The sequence below is a fragment of the Haemaphysalis longicornis genome, unplaced genomic scaffold (genome assembly GCF_048455015.1).
Source record: "Haemaphysalis longicornis isolate Haplotype H1 unplaced genomic scaffold, Haemaphysalis longicornis Haplotype H1 scaffold_13, whole genome shotgun sequence".
In the NCBI taxonomy this organism is placed as follows: Eukaryota; Metazoa; Arthropoda; class Arachnida; order Ixodida; family Ixodidae; genus Haemaphysalis; species Haemaphysalis longicornis.
This window is the reverse complement of record NW_027526233.1, coordinates 89,900,401-89,923,464: the sequence shown is the minus strand read 5'-3', so window position 1 is coordinate 89,923,464 and position 23,064 is coordinate 89,900,401. Positions and strand designations below refer to the sequence as shown.

Sequence of the window (23,064 nt, the reverse complement as noted above, 5' to 3'; positions counted from 1 at the left end):
CGTTGACCATCTTTGGTGGGTGGCGTCCCTAGTCCAGGATGGCATGGCCCTCAGCTGCTTGTCTGGCCCGGATCACCAGGCCTTGCTGGTCATCCAGGACTTCGCTGGAGAGCAGGGCCTCCCGCTGCTCCGTCGATGGCGCCAGGACCTCTGGGAGTTCCTTCCCACCCTTGCAGTCCCACACCATGTGGTACAGAGTGTTGGGGGTGCCGCAGAATTGGCAGTCGTAAGTGTACAGGCTGGGATGAATCATGTGGAACTGTGAGGCGTGCGGGCAAGAGTTATTTTGGAGTCTTCTTAACTGCGTCGCTTCTTCTTTGGTGAGTTGTGGATGAGGAGGTGGATATTTCCGTCTGCTCAATCTGTAATGGTCTAATATGTCCCTGGCGCGTCGTGGGATAGGTGGGAACATCGGCGGGGAGTGGCTTGAGCTTCTGTGATGGGGGTAAGGGTAGCGGTTGTTTCTCGGTGGCAATGACCTTGGACAGTGGCACCAACCGCCATATTACCCTCTAGAAACTTGTGCCCCGGTGTCCACACGATGTATATGTACGGTACATCTTCTTCTTCTTGATCCTATGAGCTTGAGAGGTATATTAAGCGCTACTCTGGAGATGAGACTCTTCTGAAAATTTCTGCAGGCTGTTTGGGAATCTATGATTATAATCATCCGAGCTTGGCTTTGCTTGATCATCGTAGTAGAGAGAGCAATCGCTGCTTCTTCTGAGGAGTCAATGTTTTCAGTCGGGATAGTTGCCGAGCTTAGTTCCTTTACTTTGCTGTCGGTCACGGTTATCGCGTGTGCTGCATGGTTTGCGCTTGAATATCTTGCGGCGTCGACGTACCTCGTTCCGCTATCCTTACCATAAGCTTTTTTTAGTGCCTTTACCCTGGCATTTCTCCTTCCTTTGTGGTAAAGAGGTTGGATGTTGCGAGGGATATTAGAAAGAAACCGTGATATAGTCCCTCAGACAAAGTGGGTGCGGCTTTTTTGGGTTTGTGAATCCAAATTCACCTCATACCCGAGACGGCGTAAATTGGCGCGACCTGTTTGTGCGAGTTTCAGCCGTTCAATTTAGCTTACCCTGTGGGCCTCTACAAGCTCCTCCCACGTGTTATGTACCCCTAGTTGCAAGAGCTTTTCCGTCGAAGTCTTCGCCGGTAGACCTAGTGCCAATTTGGATGTTTGCTTGATGAGGATGTTGAGTTTTTCTTTTTCGGCATTCTTTAGTCCCAAATATGGGGTACTATATCTAATTCTGCTGATAAGGAATGCTTGTGTTAATCGAATTGTATCTTCTTCTTTGAGCCCATGTTTTTATTCGCAACCCTCTTGACCAGGTGAGTTACCTGGGTGGTGGTGCTTTTGAGCTTGTAGAGTGTAGCAGCTCCTGTTCCGTCCTTTTGGAGAGGGAGGCCTAATACTCGCATTGTGTCGACTTTTGAGATAGGGATGCCATGAAGCTTCACTTCCGGGTCTGGTGCTTCAGGCGGGGTCTGCCTCTCGTCCTCTTTCTTAGTACCAGAAGTTCCGATTTTTCGGAGGCGACGGAAAGTCCACACTGCTTGCGGTATGGCTCGGTGCGGTCTACGGCTTCCTGTAGAGAATCCTGTTGGTTTCCCGCTCCCCCTCTGGTTGTCCAGAATGTGAGGTCATCAGCGTAGATGGCATGTCTAAGACTAGGGATTGTATTTATCACGCCAGGTAGCTTGATCATCGCGATATTGAAAAGTAAGTCCGGTGGGGTGCCCTTTGCTTGGACCTGGAATTTTTCACTCCGAAGCTTTCCAAGGCCCACTGTCGCCGTCCGAGACGAAAGTAAGTACCGAACGTAGTTATAGGCCCTCACCCCACATTGCGATTCTTGTAAGTTCTCCAGTGATACATTATCGAACATGCGATACATTATCGCACGCACCTTCAAGGTCAAGCGCCAGGATGGTGCTTTTTTGTGATGTGCTGAGGTTGTCAATGACCTCCTCTTCGATCTGTAGCAGAATACCTTGCGTCGATAACTATACGCCTCGAGCTTTGCGATCGCTGCGCCGCCTGCCGCCGCTTCTCCGCGGCGTTGACGGGATTTGCGCTGCGTGACTGATAGGGGCTCGTGCAGTGTTTTGGTTCTATTTCGCTTCTTTTCGCCTCTCCGCGCCCTAAAAGAACTTGTTATGGTGATGACTATAGGCAAAGAGTACGTTTAGGTCACTTAAAAAGCAGCTGCGTCTTCGTATAGAGTACGCGATCGCCTGCAAGAGCTACCCGCGGACGCTGTTCTGCGCGCTTCGTCGTCGTTCTTCCGGGCATCGGCGACGGCAGCAACATATCACCCATGCCACCTCCAAAACATCAGGCACAAATGAATTCTACAGACGCCTCGTTTAGACCTGATACTGGCACAAGGAGAGGTTGGCTTCATTTCGCAGCGTGGACAACGAATGCGGCTTCGTTTCGCATATATACGCCGCAAAAATATGTTTCGGGGATGTGATTACCCAATCCCGGACAATAACTTATGCCTTTTATAAGAATATAAACCATGCGAAAATGTAAAGTACATTCCAAGCCTGTGCGTCGTTAAATATGTGCCCACACACGCCATATAGCAAGAACCAAGGAAATGAAACCACAGAAAAATAAATGCTGTGCCAATGCGGAATTTAGAAACATAATAGCTCTAACGGAAAAGAAAAAAAAACAGTGCAGCTTCTGGCATGCTAAAAACGTTCGTCTAAACTTCATCCAGGTAGGTTTCACTAGACCAACTATACGCGAAATGCACTACTATTTCGCGAGAAATCGGTAGGGGGGAGGGGGAGGGGGACGCCGTGTACAAATGCGGAGCGGAATCAGGCAATGAACGTTTTAGTAATCCCACACATAAATCTCGCGTTCAATTTCCTTTTGTTTTTCTACTTCAACGAAGAGCTCATCGTACGGCGGACGCATTTTTGGTAGTACACAGGGTAGGCTGTTCAACCAGCGATGAAATCTGTCGTTGGAAGAGTGTGGTATGTGATAAGGCCCCCTGATTTCAGTTGCTGGTTTATTCTGCAGGCTCCCTGTGCCATATGACGATATTTCGAAGAAGCATTTAGTCGCGGATGCGGATTATATTGTAAGCCCGTCTCCGCGCTGCTCGCAGAGGGTATATGTAGCAGATAAATGTTTGCGGGCGCTCACCTCACGACAAGACGACTCTATCGTGTGTTGATCCCCTATGCATTGTCCATCCTACTTTTGTTGAATATTCCCGAAATTAACACAGACTGGCTTGTAAATGGTGGTGATCAATATCTGAGGTATAATATTGGCAAACGTAACTGGTGTGCTGTCAGGTATGGGTGCTCCGCTGATTATGTAAGCGCACAAAACCGATTTAAATCGTAGTGTATAGCCGTAGCATGAACATCTGAGGAACCGGTGGTTACGGAGACACGGCTAGTAAATTCAGGTCAGTGTAACTACAATCGGCTCCATCATACGCCGGTTCCGCGACGCTGGCCTGTGACACACACCTGGCGCTTATACAGACCGAAAATACCACACCACGATCGCGTCGGAAACATTTATACTCTCGTAAACACACCCCATTTGCGAACAGAGTGACTGCTCCACACAAACATGGATTTAAAACGCCCACAAACGGTAAATCTCAGTCGTGAAGTGCCGCAAAAGCAGCGGCGGCACTGGGGAGCGGGACGCGGACTCCCGCGCCTGCTTTCGAAACGGGCCGCTAGGAGGATTTCAGTGGCGCCCCTACAGGCCGCGCTCGAGGCGTATAGCCGGAAACCGTACATGAAGTCTGGAATCCTTATTTTGTTGATGTGCTCCATGTGAACGGTTAGGCGATCTAGTACCATGTGCTCCATGAGTTTCACTAACCACGATGGCAATGAAATCGGTCTGAGGTTGGACAATCTGATAGGCTTGTTGGGCTTTGGAATCATGGTCACGTTGGCATGCTTCCACGGTGCTGGTAAACTTCCACTCTCCCATACCTCGTTTATTCTTTTGAGAAGATCCTCCTTGATTTTTTCTGGGATGTGGCGGAGTATTCTGTTGGTGATCTTGTCCGCTCCTGGCGCAGTGTCCCTTGTTAGCTTGGCGAGCGCCGCATCCAGCTCGGCCCTGGTGAATGGGGTGTCAATGTCGAGGTTCGGTGCCCCTACGTAATCAGGGTGGGAAACAGGTATAATTTCGTCGTGCTCACCAATGAGTTTCATTTTTGCCGCCATAAGGATATCTTCTTCAGTACCCGGGAAATTGTGGATGAGGCGCTCTATTTGTCATCCAGTCGTGTTTTTGGATCCAGTGTTCGGGATAAGTGACTTCAAGATATTCCACATTCTTTGGGTACTGAGTGTCCCCTGTAAACGGTCACATAACTGGTTCCAGTTCTGCCTTCCCAGCTGGCTAGCGTACTCCTCTGCTTGCTTTCTTATAAGAGGGCAATGCGTTTCTGTAGCTTTTTGTTACACTTCGGTTTTTTCCACCTCCGTGTAAGACTTCAGCGAGCCTCCCAAATATGTAAGAGGTGAGGGTCTACTTCTGGTTTTTGATTTGTTATTGGATCTGTTTTGTGAATTTGTACGCTTTTCAACCAGTTTCGTGGTCTATTCTTCGAGATCCATGTCTATGTTTATCGATTGTTAGTCATTTTCTTCTTGGAAGACTTCCCAGTCTGTAATTCTTGCCTTTCCTGTTTTTGCGGGTATTCGCCGATGGTCAATTTCCAGTTGAACAATGTAGTGCTCACTACCGAGATTCTCGTCGAGTCTCTGCCATTCAGCATTGGTGATGCCCCTCGTGAAAGTGAGGTCAGGGGTTGTGTCTTTCGACACATTGTTGCCCATTCGGGTGGGGTATTGGAGATCATTCCACAGCGTAAGGCGGTGCTGTTGAGCCACGTTGTAGATATTTTCTTATTTCTTTAATGACCTTTTATACCACCATGCCACGTGGGGTGCATTAAAGTCTCCTACCACCACCATCTTGTGACCCGCGGTCAATTTCAAGACCATACGAAAAAATCTGTCAAGGTCCCCCAAGTTTTCGGTGGGTTGACAATACATGTTCCAAATGAACAGGCTCTGCAAAGTTTTCCTGTCGGGTATGATCTCCACGAGGGTGTGCTCGATCCTGTGTTTGATGGGGTGCAACTGTGTGGCCAACTGCTTTATGGTAAGGATGGCAGTTCGGGTCATGCCCTCGGTTATATGCGCATCGTCGGCCGTTAAGTTAATGCTTTCAGCTTGAGTTTCCTGCAGAACAATGACATCTGATTTCTCAATTGAGCTGAATTGTAGCAAATTTTGTTTTTTAGGTCTAATAGTTCTGCAGTTCCATTGCCAAATTTTAAGTTTGGGAACTGTTCGAAATGGGAGCTTTCTGGTACCTGAGGGGCTACTCATCATATTCTAGCATTTCCTCCATTCGAGCTTCTCTCCCAGGATAATTCTTTGGTTTCTTGGAAGCCTTGTCTTTTTCCTCTAGAACCGTCACCCTTTTGTCGAGGTCTTTCATTTCATTCAGTATGGTCATATTTGTTTCTTGAATTTGCTGCTAGGTCTTGAGGATGTCCTGGATCTGCTCCTGAATCTGTTAAAATAGTCCTAACACCGTTCGCTGAAATTCGGCGTCACCGTGTTTAATTTGGGCCAGATCCTCCTTCATTTGAAGGGTTTCTTTATCTTGTATTGCTTGTTGTTGTCTGATATGCATTATTTCCTGTATTATGCTTCAGTTTAGTTTGACCAATTCCTTGATCATGCGCGTGTTTCCTTCGACGTTGCGTTTTAGGACTTCGAAGGGAGCCACCCAGTCTGGGGTGCCTCTACCGTCGTTACTGTTATGAGTAGGGACTGCAACCAAAGGTGGAAACTGGACATTTGAGAACATTACTCTGTTATGTTCTCCACAATTCTGATTCCACGCTGTTGAAGGAAATTGGGTTATCGACCTCGATCTCGACCTTGATTTTCCTCTGGCCTTTGACTTGGAACGTGACCTAGACCTGGATCTAGATGAGGAGCTTGTCAAAATGCCATCAAGAAATGATGCAGAGGTTGTGCTGCTTTCCGGGTTGACCGCCCCACAGGCCGTCGCCGAGGACGCCGTGCCACCTTTCGGGAGCCTGGCCTGCCTGACATGTAGAGGCGGGGGTGCTGGCCGTAGTCGCCACTTGCACTCTTTGCTGGCTGTTTCATGCGGCTTGTTACACAGCTTGCATACTGGGTGGCAATCTTGATTAGCTTCGGCTGTTTCTATGCCACATCTAACGCTAGCTCTGGCTTGGGGGACGGGCATACTTCCTGTCGGTGACTAATGTTCCCGCATGCCCTACAAAACTGAACTGACTTGCGGTATGGACGGCATCTGGTTATTGCCCCTAATACCTTAACGTAGAAGGGTACATGCGGTCCCTTGAAGTGGAGCAAAGCTGCTGACGAGTTCCCTAGCCGTCTGGCGGACACTATTTCATGCCGCGGTGTGGTAATGTACTCCATGATGTTATCGTTCGTCAGCCAGTCGGTGATTCCAACCACCATTCCAGCGCTCGTGTTCGTTAAAGGCTTGAGGTATGGAACAAACTTGTATACATTTCATCCAACCTGTTGGTGGGCAATGCCGGCCAGTCGATGCGCAAGCTCTTCGTGCGTCGTGCTAGCGAGAAGCAGGTTTTGCGTCCACTGTACTTGAGTGGTGACCTGATTCACGAAGTCCTTCAATGGCATGTTCATCGCCCGCGCCACGGCGATAGCGGCATCCGAGTCCTTCCACTTTGCGAGTTGGAGTCCGGGTGGTGGTCTGTACACAACCTTGTAGTCCATCTCCGGCAAAGGCGGCGACTTAGGAAAAAGTAAAAAAAAACAAGAATTCCAACCAACTTCCTTTGCGAACGCCAGAGTGAACTAGAAGAAAGTTCGATTTTTTGTCGCCGAGAGAGACAAATTGCTTACGATTACGTAGGTAGTTCGAAATCCATAAAAAAACATTAGAAAGTCCAATATTCTTTCATTTCAGGATTAAACTGTCAGGAAGGACCTTGTCGAAAGTCTTCCTGAAATTCGTAAACATTGCATCAATTTGGCCGTTAGTATCTACCACCGAAGCGAAGGAGTGTATAACAAACTAATTGTGTGGATGTGGAGTATCCTTTTCTAAATCTGTAGTGATGGTTGGTTAGAACAGAGGTACGTTTGAGGAAATTGTTTCTTTATAATGTATTCTAATATTTTGGAATACGTTGATAGAAATGACATCGGTTAGTAATCGTCTGGTGAAAAGAGAGAGCCTTGTTTTTGCAAAGGGCGCAACTCGGGCTATCTTGCAGATCGGAACCTCGCCATTTAAGAAGGAAACACGGAATACAATAACAAATTATTTAGTGAAAAACTCGGCATAGCTGCATAGGAATACACTCGGAATATTATAGGTTCCGGGGGGTGTCTTTGTTTCCAAGTACCATGACATAGAAACAATTCTGTTATAAGAAACAAATTCGGCATCTGAGGAATCTGTAGTTGCAGGTGTTGTGGTACAGGGTTGAGAACAAGAGTATGCACTGTGAAACTAGTCGTTGAAAAAATGAACGATGACTTTCGGATCAGTAACTATTGCATCACAAATATTGAATGTACAGATAAGCTTTTTATTTGCACTTTTGTGGTTCCGAAATTTTTAGGGTCTTTTGTGGTAAAGTTGGTCAGCGATACGTTGAAGTAGAAATCTTTAGAGCTTTTCATTGCGCTTGCCAATTCATTTTTCATGTTACCGATAACTTCAAATACAGCGCGCGATTTTTTTAATCGTTTTATTTTACGTTTCAGTTTAATAGTCTCTTGGCCTCCAAGGCGTGTACTTGTGCACTTTTTCGGTTTTGTGGGTGTGAAGTTATCTATACAAAAGTGGAAAATGGTATTCAACTGGTCCCAGAGGACGCATGCGTCAGGAATAGGGAAGCGCAAGACACACGTTTCCAGATGGTCAATTACAGAGGCGTCACAAGAGCGCAAAAGTCTTTAAAACAGCGCACGCCTTGCTGAAAATGGTCAGAAGGTGATTCCAGGCTAATTTTAATGTTCACGGGGTAGTGATGAGAAAGCCCTGCTTCGATCGACAAACTGCAATTGTGAAAACTCCGCGGCAAGAACACCACGTCTATGATCGAGCTACTCTTACTCTGCTGACTCATCGGTTTTTTGACAAACTGGACAAAATCATGTAACAGCATGATATTACATAACTAATTGACGTGGTTGTTGCCCATAGTGCAAGGGTGCTGATGATCCCAATTCAGGTCAGGTAAACAGCAATCATCTATTTGGAACACCCTGGTGTTCATATGTCGGGACATAGGGATTTGTAATTTTTTTACGTAATCAGGGGACACAGCCGGAGCTTTATATAGAGCGTAAAGAATAAAGCATTTTTCCCAGTAAGTTACTTTCAGGCAAGCACATTCCAGACTAACAATGTCTTCCAGTACATAAGACTGGAATTGCTGCTTCACGAGAACCGCAACTGCGGCACCCCTTGACTGCCTGCCTTCACGGAAGACAACGTCTTGTCACGAGGAAGAGACAAAAAAGTGGACATTTACACATGCCGCCATGTTTGCCCACCTTCGAAAAAGAGGAAGCACATTGCGTGAGTGAGCCGTGCTCTTGCAATGATGGCTGATGCCCAATATATCATCACCTCATCAATCGTGGTTCGTATCATCGTTCTGCCGCCACGTTACATTTTGTTGGAGTGTGTGGGCTCACCCTATCATTGCTTCAGCTTCGCACCTTCCCTGCATGACCGCGATCGTCTACGGTGCGCGGGCCATGTCGGACAGCCCCAGCTCCGCTGCGATGAGCACTCGAACGACCACGTCCCCCGCCCCGTGTCTCCAGCCCGTTACCAGCCCAAGAAGACCAGCGCGACGAGTTGAAACCAGACGAGACGAGCCCATGACGCCATGTCCCCAGCCCTCTCGGCAGATGTGGTTCCGCGTACACGTGACGCTTCGTCGCTGCCTTCAGGACATCGCTATGTTCGGGCCACGCAACATCACTGAATTCATCGTCCATCGTGGCGCAAGTACCTCACTGTTCCCTAAATCACAACGCTCCTTTTCATCGCCTTTTGTACGTCACCGCTTCCTCGACCGGGACGGTCGCCCTTGGCCGTGGGAAAGTGTCAAGAGCAAGAGACGAAGAAGTAGACAAATACACATGCCGCCATGTTTGCCCACCTTCGAAGAAGAGGAAGCACATTGTGTGATGTAGCCCTGCTCATGCAATGATTGCTGACGCCCAATAAATCATCACCTCATATATCGTGGTTCGTCTCATGCTTATACCGCCACGTTACAATATGATGGTGGAAAAACTAAGCCGCATGCAATATCGTTCTGCAGCCACGTTTCCGTTAGGATTGTGATATGCGTGTCTAGTTGCAGTAGCGCGATTTTTAGCTCATCGGCTTTATTAACTACAATTCTGGCGTTAACATTTATGATTGGCCGCTTTGTATGCTTACGGGCACAGATAATTTGTGGGGTCTGGGAAAGTAAGCATAAGCGATTGCACGTTCTTCAGTTAGAGGAACGCTTACGACGCGGTTAAATGCGCCTGCATCCTCGTAATTGGCGGCCCGCATTTTCCGAATCGCCTGGCACGTTCTTTTCTTGAGTGGCGCTCTTTCTTTCCGAGATTCGTACCAAACCTAAGCTTTCTTGTTAATATACAACGTAGTTAACAGTAGCGATACCTTCTTCTTTTTTTCGCGATTAGGCTTAGCGCTGTCTCAAAGCTTTTTTTTGGTTAGGCACACAGTTTTTGGAACATTTGTCCGACAGATACGTTTTTGTCTCCAACTTTGTCCGCATTCTTCAGTATATCGGTATTTTGTGGCCGTTCAAGAAGTTTCAGGATTATCGTGCTAGTTCTGTTTGGTGATGGCCTGCCCAGACGATGAAGTTTTTGATAGCAGTATTGTCCTCAGAATGTCCTCAAAAATGATCTCGTTTGCGAATCGTTCAAGTTCTTCTGTTGTCTCTTCGTTGCCTTTCTGTACCCTAGTAACAATAAATATTCAATTAGGCACTGTACATAGGTGTTTTGAGTCCTGAGATTGTAGTGTAAAATTTTATGAGTATTGTCAAATAAACTTTTTGTAAAAGACTGCCATCTTGGAGGCTAATGCTTCGTCGATCATCACTGTTTGACTTTCGGGCTCATCGGAACGCGAAGAAACGCTCATACTCATCCAAGTACAGGGGTTTCCCGATGGGTATAGTTTCTTTTTTGCCAGGTTACGGGTCCAGCAACCATTTGGTGGAGCTTTACTGATAAAACAATGAAGCGGGGTAGTGCTGTCGTCTGATCTTAAACTATGATGCTAAAAGTATTTTCAAGTGTTTGATATTTTTAGCAGTGTCGAGTGAAAATACTCTTGGAATGTGTATTGATTTGTACATGTTTTTTTCAGGCCACATGATGATTGCTACCATCAACATTCCCGAGGCAAAATTGAAAGAAGTGCTGGGGTTTGACACCTATTGCAGAGGTAAGTTGTAACTTTATGGGATTGTGTTGTTCATAAAGCATCCTATTTTAGTGGCACCTTCCGCTGCGTAGAAACTAAACTACGGTGTATGATTTTTATCAGGAGGGAAAGAGCACTCGGTTGCCTGTTGACTAATGGCATTAACTATGACAGCGGATAAGACTGCTGAATGAGGAAACAAAACATTTTATGTGTTGTAAAATGCGTCAGGTATGTTTCCAGAATCGTCACGTTTAGGTAGCACTTTTGATAATCCCCCTTCAATCTGCAATCTTGCCGGCACTTTTTAAATAGCAGATATTATATAGCGCCCCGCCCGCAGCACGAAATCAAGCTACTTCCTATAGAGGTGAAAGCTTCGTTTCAAAGGCCTACTACGTTTTAAATACTTTTACATGTATAATAATAATGTAACGAGAGGACGAAGAAGCTTTGGGTATGCTCAGCCTGGGCGGTCTCTGTCATAGCCGCTTAGTAAGAAAAACGTAAATACAACGCTCGCTTCTCTCAAGTTTAATGTCCTCTGTACTGCTGCTACGTATACGTTTTGGTTAAGTTTGCGGGGTTCATCTACAGTCTTGCTTCCAAGCTTCTCTACGCCTCGGTGCTTCACGCAATCTTCCCAAGCCTTATGAATGTCGTCATGGATGTGGCTGCGCGTTTTGATACCATTCAGATGCATTATTTTTATGCTTTACGACATCAAATTATTCACATTGATGGCAACCGGAAACAGGAAAAACAAGTTGCACCCATTGCTGGTAGTAATTTAAAGGATGAGCCCGCCGCGGTGGCTCAGTGGCTAAGGCGTTGCGATGCTGAGCACGAGGACGCGGTTTTGATTCCCGGCCGCGGCATCCGCTCTTCTGACGTAGGCGAAAAGCAAAAACGCCCGTTCGAGATATCGGCGCACGATAAAGATCCCCAGGTGGTCAAAATAATCCCGATCCCTCCCGTACGGCATGCAGCATCACCTGCGTTCCGTCGGCGCGTTAAACCCTACAGTCAACCAAACAATTTAAAGGATAAGATAAGAAGAACTAAGCAATAATATTTTATCCGACATTGTGTCGAGCAGTACACATGTATCGGCATGTTTTGTTTCTTGAATAATTCGTTTTTGTCGCATTAGCCTTAGTTGCGCCCTGTTGCGAAAATTTCGCGTTCTGAGCAGCAGGTGGCCCGAAATTTTGATGCCAGAGTGTTGAGTGTTGTTGCCTTTTACCACCTGATCAAGGTAATTGTTCCAAACAATCAGGTGAGGCACTCGTTGTGACGACGACGACGACGACAACGCGGCCGAAACGTGCCAACACAGTGCTCGTGGCCCGAATGCGTGCTGCGGAGTTTCCCTCAGTGTGGTTGCACCGAGGAAAAAGAAGCAGCAAGCCACTCGAGGGAATAAAGTGGGCCAATGGAAAGTGGCCTCAACCGAAGAGTGTGGAGGCCAGGCTGGCTAGGGGAGAGAACGCCGGAGAAGTGGGGGGAGCAGGTTCGAGAAGAACGACGTCTAGGTGGAAGACTCGATGGCCGTCGGGTTTTCCGAACGCGATGTCTAAGCAGCAGATGTGCAGCCACATATTGCACAATATGACACACGATTGTAGTATGAATGTATGTGCTTTCTAAGCTCGGTTCTGTGAGGCATTCCATTGAAGGTCAACGCCACCTGATAATTTGCTAGAACTATTTTATCCCACCGATTGTTGAGACATCGATTTAAAATCTATAATATTGGAGCCACGTCTCAGTACAGACGTCATAACAATAGAGGTTGTTGATTATTCAAAATTTTGTAAAAAGGGAATTGATTTTTATTTTACAAAACTGTAGCACGCATTTTTTCAGCTTCACAGCACAGCTTAAACGTTGTATGCAGTGAAATTCAGTACGTGTGCAGCACATAATCCGCGCAAAAGTTCTTTGAGCCTTAAAACCTTTGCGGCAGGGGCATCTGCTAAAGCAGATGTTTGCGTTTACTGTGCGACACCACGGACCCCGAGCACCCACGTCTAGCCGTGCGTGGCAGCGCCGTGACCGAGGAAAAGAGGGTCCTGGTGGTTGAGCCGACGCCGAGTGCTTGGACCTTTAAGGCCCCTTGGCTAAAGCAACACACCACTTTGGCCTCCGCTTCTCGTAAACGGCACCTCCGGTCTGACCCGGCCGGGGGGAATTGGCAGTCGCCTTTTCCTGTCCTCGTCTTTAACCTTTCACTTTCCTATCTCTAACAACTATCCTGTCGTCTCGTTCTTTCTCAGTTTCTTTTTTTCCTGGCGGCTAGGGTTAACCTTGTGTGGTGGACAACCCTGTGTTCGGCCATATTTGGTTATAGTCGTGGTGTACAGCTGGCGTGGGCATGACTTGCTCACGAGTTCATGTCCCGTCCCCTTGTTGGGCTCCATGGTGGCTGGCTGGCACCATGGTCGAACAAGTTTTTTCAATTTATGGCTTCCTTTTTTCGCCCATCTGATCCCTCTCGTAAAAGAGGAGGCACCGATGCAACCGCCCAGTTTTTCATGAAGAACGTTGCCAACTTTCCACGCTTCCACGTAATACACAGCAGTGACGAAGAGAAGACTGCCAGACTTGTATCGCCATTTCTAGTCGCAAAAACCCTAACTGCCACCATTGGGGAAGGTTATAACATAAAGAAGCTTGCAAATGGAGACCTTCTACTCGAAGTACTTTACAAACATCAGCTCGACGAGCTCTCAGCGTTAACTTCTTTCGGAGAAATTCAATTGATTGATTGATTCATTGATTGTAGGGTTTAACGCGCCGACGCAACGCAGGCGATGAGGCGCGCCGTAGTGGAGGGCTCCGAATTAATTTTGACCACCTGGGGATCTTTAACGTGCGCCAAAATCTCGTACACACGGGCGTTTTTGCTTTTCGCCTCCATCAGAAAAGCGGCCGCCGCGGCCGGGAATCGAACCCGCGACCTCGTGCTCAGCAGCGGAACGCCTTAGCCACTGAGCCACCACGGCGGGTTTTTTCGGAGAAATTCCTGTAACTGTCAGCACCGATGACTAAATACAGTCCGCGGAGTCACCTCAGATGACGACCTGAAGTATGTGTCCGAGGAAGAGCTTCTAGAAGGTCTCAAGGAACAAAATGTCACAAATGTCTACCGTATCAAAATCAAAAGAGAAAACAAAGAAATTCAGACAAGGCATATCGTCCTCATCTTTGCATCAAGCATCCTTCCAGAATCTGTGGAGGTGGGCTATACCAAAATGAAACTTCGACCATACATCCCCAACCCACGGCGATGCTACAAATGCCAACGCTACGGCCACGGCTCATTGAACTGCCGGGGCCAATAGACATGCGCGAAATGTGCTTCTCATGAACACCCTCCTGAAAACTGTCAAGCCCAATATCTTTGTGTAAACTGTGAGGGCAACCACGCAGCGTACTCAGGGGTTTGCCCTGCATGGAAAAAACAAAAATAGATAATAACACTCAAAGTAACAGAAACCTGACATTCCGCGAAGCACGGATGCCACTCTCCTCGGCGCATACGTGACCCTACGCCGTTGTGGTGCAACAGGGCGCAGCATCACAGCGGTCTTCGGCGCTTGCTGAAGCCACACAGAGTGAGGTTCCAGCAAGGCCCCCCGCGCCCCCGGTGGAAGCAGCTAGCGCTGCGCCACCTCCTCCAAAGCGGGCTGCACGGACCCCTGGTTCGGCAGTCTCCAAGGCCTCACCCCACACGGTGAGGTCAAACAGTTCGACACACGTGCGTTCTGCACGATCCTCCAGCGTCTCCGAAGAGACGATGGACACATCTGAAGGAGGTTCTGCGCCCTCTACTTCGGATGGGCGGCGGAACTCCCTAGACAACATAAAGAGAAACAAGCCCCGAATCACAGGACCGAAAACCTAGTTTTCACTCCACCAAAAAAAAAAAGCTGCATGGCATTCATTGTCCACTGGAATTGCAGAGGACTTTTAAATAATTTAAATGACATCACAAACATCTTCGCCACACACTCTCCTGTAGCCGTTTGCGTTCAGGAAACAAACTTATGTCCTAAACACCATAATATACTCAAAGGTTACCAGGTCTTTCGCTGCGACCGAGAGCAGGCGAGTAGGCTCTCGGGCGGAGTGGCAATAATTGTCCAAAATGGCATAGCAACTGAGAAGACAAACATAAAACTAAGCTAGAAGCAGTTGCGGTTACCCTGCTTGCATTTAAAACAATAACAGTGTGCTGTGTGTACATTGAACCACACCTCACAGTAACACTGCAAGATTTTGAAGACTTGGTAAACGAACTATCGGAGCCTTTTTTAAGAGTTCGCAATTTTAATACCACTCTTCTTTTTGGGGGAGCGAAAAAACTGACGCAAGGGGGCAGATTTTAGAGGATTTTATTCTGTCCAATAATGTTTGTCTTTTAAACACCGGCGAACCTACACACTGCTCTCCAAGCTCAGGGAAAATGAGCTGCATAGATTTATCCTTTAGTTCACCGACTGTTTTCAGCGATATTAAGTGGGATGTCATTGACAACCCATACGGGAGCGATCATCTACCTGTAATCATTAGCGTAACATCATCATCACCAACCATTATCCCGACGAAACCACGCACCACCTGTAGTCATTAGCGTAACATCATCATCACCAACCATTATCCCGACGAAACCACGCAGGTGGAAACTTCAGTTTGCCGACTGGGGTCTTTTTACTTCCGAAGCTACTTTAGACCAAGTTTTTTCGGACACACTGAGCATCGATGAATTGAATGAAAGGTTTACATCTTTCATTCTTAAGGCTGCGCGCTTAGCTATTCCACAGTCCTCGGGAATGGTGAGACAAAATAACAAAGTATGGTGGACACAAACGAAGTAAAAAAGCAGCAAAACAAAGCATGGGGCATCTTGCGAAGATATCCAACGCAAGAAAATATATTAGAGTTTGAAGGAAACGAGCTAAAGCCCGATACATTCGGCGGAATGCCGAGAAAGATTAATGGAAAAATTACGTCTCGTCTATAAACAGCTGTCACATAAAAAAAATGTGGGAACAAGTTCGGAAACTCAATGGCACGTACTCCCCTTTTACAGTTCCTCTTCTAACAGCACCTGGTGTACAAAGTAGCCTAGAAGAGCAGGCGGATATGCTGGGTGAACATTTCTCCAGCGTCTCCAGTTCTGTGCATTACGCAGAAGCATTTTTAAAATACAAACACACTGTAGAGAAACAAAAACCTCCAACACACGGTAGTATAAACGAACCTTATAATAGTTTAATAACGCTCCAAGAACTGAAGAGAGCTCTATCGGCCGTTAAGCAGACTGCACCCGGCCCAGATGATATACATTATGAAATGCTCGCACATCCTTCGGGTCCTTCTGTAGAAGTACTTCTGAAGTTTTTTAATAAAGTTTGGGTATCGGGAAGGATGCCGGTAGCCTGGAAAAAAGCATTCATTGTAGCTTTACTCAAACCCGGAAAGCCGCCAACCTCCCTAAGTAGTTTTAGACCAATAGACCTTACGAGCTGTCTAGCCAAAACTTTTGAACTTGTCGTGAATACCAGGCTACGTTTTGTACTACAATCAAACGAACTTCTTGACATTCACCAGTGCGGGTTTAAAAAGGCGTGCTCAACAACTGATCATCTTGTTCGCCTCAAAAATACCGTACGAGAAGCATTCATACACAAACAACACGGTCTTGCTGTCTTTTTTGATCTGGAGAATGCTTATGACACTACGTGGAAGTTTGGAATAATGCGGGATTTAGAAAAGTTTGGCATCCGTGGAAGAATGTTGAATTGCCTGAATGACTTCATGGCAAACCGTTCATTTCAAGTACGACTGGGCTCAACCCTCTCGAGAACATTTGTACAGGAGAACGGGGTCCCTCAAGGCTGTATTCTAAGCACAACACTGTTCGTTGTAAAAATGAACTCCATATGCAAAATATTTCCAAAGTCGATTATGTACTCTGTCTATGTTGATGATCTTCAAATTGCTTGTACATCTTCCAATGTAGCAACATGCGAGATACAAGTACAGTTGGCTATAAACAAACTGACAACATGAGCAGGCAGAAATGGTTTCCAGTTTTCAGCCCACAAAACAATGACTATTCTCTTCTCTCTCAAAAGAGGCTTACAGACCAATCCGAACCTACACCTCAAGGAAACCGACTTACCCATACAAAACGAACACAAATTTCTAGCATAGTGTTCGACAAAAAACTCACTTTCCTACCCCACATCAATATGCTTAAAAAGAGAACTTCGCGAGCTCTAAATATACTTAAGGTTCTGTCACGGAAATACTGGGGTTCCGACAGATCATGCCTTCTACAAGTTTATCGCTCAGTTGTTCGCTCCAGCTTAGACTATGGTAGCATTGTTTATGGCTCCGCGAGACAGTCCTCATTGAAACGATTGGATCCCGTTCACAATTTAGGTTTACGTCTGTCATCTGGGGCGTATAGGACATCCCCCATAAACAGCCTCTACGTCGAAACAAATGAACCACCACTCACATATAGAAGAAATATGCTCACATGCTCATACATACTAAAGATCTGTTCACTGCAGAAATATCTGTGTTACCCTATAGTTACAAAATGCCCATCTAGAACACTGTTCAATAATAAACCTCAAGCTATCAGACCATTGCTTCTTCGGTTTGAAGAGAGATGACAAGAATTCACTACGCTGCACACATTACCTCATATTGCGCATAGACAGAACCAACTACCCCCTTGGTATAGTTTTCCTACAACATGTGACTTCACACTAACACGCCTTCAAAAAAAGCAGACACCGCAAGAACATATTTTGCAGGAATTTTCGGCACTAAACAAAAAATACATAGACTACACCTCATTTTACACAGACGGTTCCAAAACATCATGCTATGTCGGGAGTGCAGTAGTGCAGGGGAAATGGGAAAAGGTGATCAGGCTACCCCAGTGCGCTTCGGTTTACACAGCTGAATGTTATGCCATTGCTGTGGCGGTAGAAAGGATAATGAGGAATAAAATTAAACGCAGTATTATATATACAGAATCTATAAGCGTAGTCACAGCAGTGCATTACAAAAATGCAGCTCAACCTCTAGTAGGAGAAATAATACACAAATTGGTAACAATCACAAAACAAGGACAGGAACTTAAGTTATGCTGGGTCCCTAGCCATGTGGGAATCAAAGGAAATGAGAGAGCGGACGTATGTGCCGCACAGGCGGGTAACGGAACAATAGAGACAGTACAGATTCCTCACAGCGACTACATAAAATTTATACAGAGCAAACTGAGGGAAACTTCGCAGTCCTCATGGGATAAGGAAATCGACAACAAACTCCACCTAGTTAAACCCACGATAGAAGAGTGGGAATCAAGCAGACATAAAGAACGTCTCAAAGAAGTGATTTTATGCTGTCTCCGCATTGGACACACACATCTTACACATAACTTTCTTCTTAGAGAAACCGAGATGTGAAGATTGTGACCAGGAACTTAATTTAAATCACATCTTACTCTCATGTACAAAATTTGAGCCCTTGAGGAAAAAACATTTTAGGCTGTTCTACAGCGACCAAATTCCATTTCACCCCAGCCTACTTCAAGGAGAGAATGCTGTTGTCAAACTTCCCTCCTTCTTTAGTTTTTTAAAAGAAGCTACACTTCTAAACAAGCAATAACAAGATAAAGCAATCGGTTATTATCCACAAAATACACGAAACCTTTTGTTTGGCGCATGATAGCCTTAGTTGCTTATGCGCCATAAAACACAACACAACAACAAGTATTGCATTAAACTTCCAATCACGGTAGATACCCGCAATGTTTAGTTGCCTTGTTCTTGAGCTAAGCAGGAAAGCTCGATATGAAGGAAGACCAAATACAATATGTATACTTCCCTCCATACTGCAGCTTTATTCTGCTCATAAAAGTTGGTCCCTGCTGCCATTTAGGTTCTTTTGCATTATTAGTTTTGCTGAAAAAAAGACATTCATAAGGTACAATACTATCATGGCTTGGTGGTATATCGAGTTATGTGACCAAACATTTAGACTAAATGACCCCACATAGCGATACCAAGAACTGGAAACATCACAGAACAATGCGTGAGTTCCCTGGTGAAGCCCAAGGTTGAAATGTGGGTGCATTGCTTCTAAAGCATTATGTCCGTGCCAGTGGACATGGGGTCCTTTGTGAATGTTTTAAATGAAAATCGAACAGCCAATGTCTATTAGCATTGACTAGTAATACGAGGTGCTTCATGGCAAGCATATTGTCACGAAGCCAAGGACGACGCAGTTGTCTTGCAGGAGAAACAAGTTTATTGGAGCGAACTTGTGCTCCCCTAACAACTCAAAAGAATACAGAGGCGGCGAAGCAGCGGTCAACAAAGTGACTTGCGTCAGCGAGCGTCGCAGAATCGAATGCTCCGGCGTCCGCACTGCAGGCTTTTTATCTTTCGGCGCGCGTGGTTCTCGAAACGTCGATTCACATCGAGAACATAGTAGATCCAAGAAGATTATTCTGGGCTGTTCACGTTAGATCGGAATGCTCTCCCTATCACGACAGATAACACATGCGGCACAGAAAGAAAGAATGGAACACTCGCTTCCCTTGGCGCAGAGATAACACAGACCGGCGCAGCCGGGCGGTAAAAGCAAAACACAAATAAACAAACCCAATGTATGGTTCGCGGCATTACCCCCCCTCTAAGAGTGCATCGACCCGATGCTAACATAAGCGACAGTCCGAACAAATGAAAATAAAAGTTCGTCATCGTCCGTAGAAAGGTTTTAAGCGAACCACGTGGACGACTTCAGGCCGCGTGCGTCGTCGTGATGTGCCGGAGTCACCATCGGGGATCACTTCGTAGGTAAGTTGGCCAACACGTCGTAGAATCTTGTAGGGTCCAAAATACCGTCGCAGGAGCTTCTCACGGAGTCCGCGTCGTCGGATGGGAGTCCAAACCCACACACGATCCCCTGGTTGGTACTCGGCGTCTCGGCGTCGGAGGTTGTAGCGGCCCGCATCCACCAGCTGCTGGTCCGTTATACGAACTCGAGCGAGCTGGCGGGCCTCCTCCGCACGTTGAAGATATCCGTGGACGTCGGCGTTGAGGTCGTCGTCTTCTACGTGCGGAAGCATGGCGTCGAGCATCGTAGTTGGCCTTCTACCGTAGACAAGCTCGAACGGCGTCAGCTGCGTCGTCTCCTGGATAGCCGTGTTGTACGCAAACGTGACATACGGGAGCACTTCGTCCCAAGTCTTATGTTCAACGTCAACGTACATTGACAGCATATCTGCGATTGTCTTGTTCAGACGTTCTGTTAGTCCGTTCGTTTGGGGGTGGTACGCCGTCGTTCTTCGGTGATCCGTGTTGCTGTAGCGTAATACTCCTTGCATCAGCTCAGCAGTAAATGCCGTTCCGCGGTCGGTGATTAGGACTTCCGGGGCTCCATGTCGCAGCACAACTTGGCTTATAAAGAACTTTGCCACTTCTTGTGCAGTCCCCCTCGGAAGAGCGGCGGTCTCTGCGTAGCGCGTCATGTAGTCTGTCGCTACGACAATCCACTTGTTCTGTGATCGTGACGTAGGGAACGGGCCTAAAAGGTCCATTCCAATCTGTTGAAATGGTCTCGATGGGACGGCGATCGGTTGCAGAAGTCCGGCGGGTCTTGTCGGCGGCGTTTTTCGTCGTTGGCAGTCACGGCAGCTCCGGACGTAGTAGGTGACGTCAGAGGTAAGGCCGGGCCAGTAGTACCTCGCCTTGATTTTTCCAATAGTGCGCGCTGTGCCGAGATGTCCGGAAGACGGGTCGTCGTGGCACGCTTCCAAAATTTCGTCACGAAGGTCCGCGGGGATGACGAGAAGGTAATTCGCTCTTGTTGCGGTGCTGAAATTCTTCTTCACGAGGACGGAGTTTCTCAGGCTGAATGCTGGTAAGCTGCGTTTGAAGGTCCTAGGAACGGCAACGTTGCATCCCTCGAGGTACTCGATTATGACGCGTAAGTCGGGGTCGGCACGCTGCTGGGCGGCTAGGTCGCTCTCCGTCACGATCCCGAAGAACGCGCTGTCTTCGTCAGCGTCTTGTGGTGGTGGGTCGACGGGGGCGCGGGACAGGCAGTCGGCGTCGGAGTGTTTCCTGCCGGATTTATAAACGACTGTAACGTCGAACTCCTGCAGGCGCAAGCTCCACCGCCCAAGACGGCCAGAGGGGTCCTTCAAATTGGCGAGCCAACACAGCGCATGGTGGTCTGTTACAACTTTGAATGGCCTTCCATACACGTATGGGCGAAATTTTGAAATCGCCCATATAATAGCCAGGCACTCTTTCTCAGAGGCAGAATAGTTTTTCTCCTCCTTCGACAGACCACGGCTGGCATAGGCGATTACCCTTTCGCAGCCGCTTTGCTTTTGGACAAGGACGGCACCCAAGCCTATATCACTGGCGTCCGTGTGCATTTCCGTTTCGGCATTTTCGTCGAAATGAGCGAGCACGGGTGGTCTTTGCAGGCGTTTTTGCAGCTCGCAGAATGCTTTTTCTTGGTCGTTTTCCCAGCTAAAAGGGGTGCTATCTTTCGTCAAGCGCGTGAGTGGCTCTGCAATGCGTGCGAAGTTTGCGACGAAGCGCCGGTAGTATGCGCACAGCCCGAGAAATCTTCGCACGCCCTTCTTGTCTTTCGGCCTTGGGAAGTTCGCAATGGCTGAAGTTTTTGCCGGGTCAGGTAGGACTCTCGCGGCGTTGACGACGTGGCCCAAGAACTTGAGTTCCCCGTATGCGAAACGGCACTTTTCAGGCTTCAGTGTCAACCCCGACGTACGAATGGCCTCGAGTACAGACTCCAACCTTGCAAGGTGTTCGTCGAAAGTCCGGGCGAATACCACTACGTCGTCAAGGTATACGAGGCAGGTGTGCCACTTAAGGCCAGCTAGCACAGTGTCCATGACTCTTTGAAACGTCGCTGGTGCTGTGCACAGCCCAAACGGCATCACCTTGAACTCGTATAGGCCGTCTGGGGTTATAAATGCAGTCTTCTCTCGGTCTCTCTCGTCCACTTCAATTTGCCAGTAGCCGGTCTTCAGGTCCATCGATGAGAAGTACTTTGCGTGGCAGAGGTGGTCGAGGGCGTCGTCGATTCGGGGGAGGGGGTACACGTCCTTTTTCGTGATTTTGTTCAGTCGCCGGTAGTCAACACAAAACCTTAATGTGCCGTCTTTTTTCTTTACGAGTACGACGGGCGCAGCCCAGGGGGTTTTCGAGGGCTGTATAATGTCGTCGCTGAGCATGTCGTCGACTTGAGTCCGGATGGCTTCCCGTTCGTGTGAAGAGACGCGGTACGGTGACTGTTGGGTGGGTCGGGCTCCATCTTCGGTTATTATTCGGTGCTTCGCTAGAGGGGTCTGACGTAGTTTTGCGCTCGACGAAAAACATTCGCTATAGCGACGCAGCAAAGCCTATAACTTGTTCCGTTGTTCTTGCGGTAGCGCCGGATTCACGTCGAAAGGCTGCGGGAGCTTGAAGGTTTCAACGGGTGTGCGCTCAAAGTCGGCGACCGCGATCACGTCACTTGCTTCTTGCGCTTCTTCGAGGAATGCAATTGCCGCGCCCTTGTTTAAATGCTGGTACTCCTCGGTGAAATTCGTAACCAAAACGTGGGATTGGTGTTCCTTGAAGCGCGCAATGCCTCTTGCGACCGACACACCACGGTTGAGAAGCACCCTTTGATCGGTGTCTACGATAGCGTCGACGTCAGGAGCAGCATCTTCACAGTAGACTGCGACCATCAAGCTTGCGCGGGGTGGCAGGGTGACGTGATCATCGGCGATCCTTACAGCTGCACGGATTTCGGGGTTCGATTCCGGCGTCTTGGAGTGGTCGGAGGAAAAAGTTATCGACTTCGTCTGCAGATCGATTATTGCGCCGTTGTCCGTCAAAAAGTCCATTCCGAGAATTACGTCGCGGGAGCAGTTGGGCAAAACGACGAACACCGCAGGGTACGTCGTGCCGTCTATGGTGACGCGCGATGTGCACGTTCCACTTGGCGTCACGAGGTGGCCTCCTGCTGTGCGTATGTGCGGACCGTCCCATCTGGTCATAACTTTCTTCAGTTTAGACGCAAATGGTCCGCTCAACACGGAGTAGTCGGCTCCCGTGTCTACGAGGGCGACTACATCAAAGCCGTCGATGGACACCTTGACGTCGGATGCCGCCTTCCTCGAGTTCCGGGTGCGTCGGGGCGTCGCATCTCGGCTTGTGCGTGTTGACGGTCGGGCACTGTGCGTCATCGTTGTCATCGTCTTCTCAGCGGACGTCTCGGTCCGGTCGGGTGCGCGTCGCGGCGTATAGCTGTCGTCGTGTACGGGAGTCTCGTCAGGTCTGGGTCGGGTCGTCGGGATGAGGGCATGTTGTGAGTCACTGTCTTCCGCGAGTCGTTGCGTCGTTGGAGGGTTTTCATTTTTCCGCGATCGTGCAACTTTACCTCCAGAAGTTGCATCTTTTAGTTTCCCC

The 23,064-nt window shown here is 47.8% G+C and overlaps 1 protein-coding gene across 3 annotated transcripts in view; it reads left to right on the top strand.

The window, feature by feature from the left end:
• The window catches only part of LOC144164386 (eukaryotic translation initiation factor 2-alpha kinase 1-like), a 357,352-nt gene that overhangs the window by 134,688 nt on the left and 199,600 nt on the right, over positions 1 to 23,064 (top strand). For all 3 annotated transcript variants that reach the window (XM_077694911.1, XM_077694912.1, XM_077694910.1), the window contains one exon: positions 10,481 to 10,558. In XM_077694911.1, coding sequence (XP_077551037.1) covers positions 10,481 to 10,558 — 78 coding nt within the window. The remainder of the gene's footprint in view (positions 1 to 10,480; positions 10,559 to 23,064) is intronic.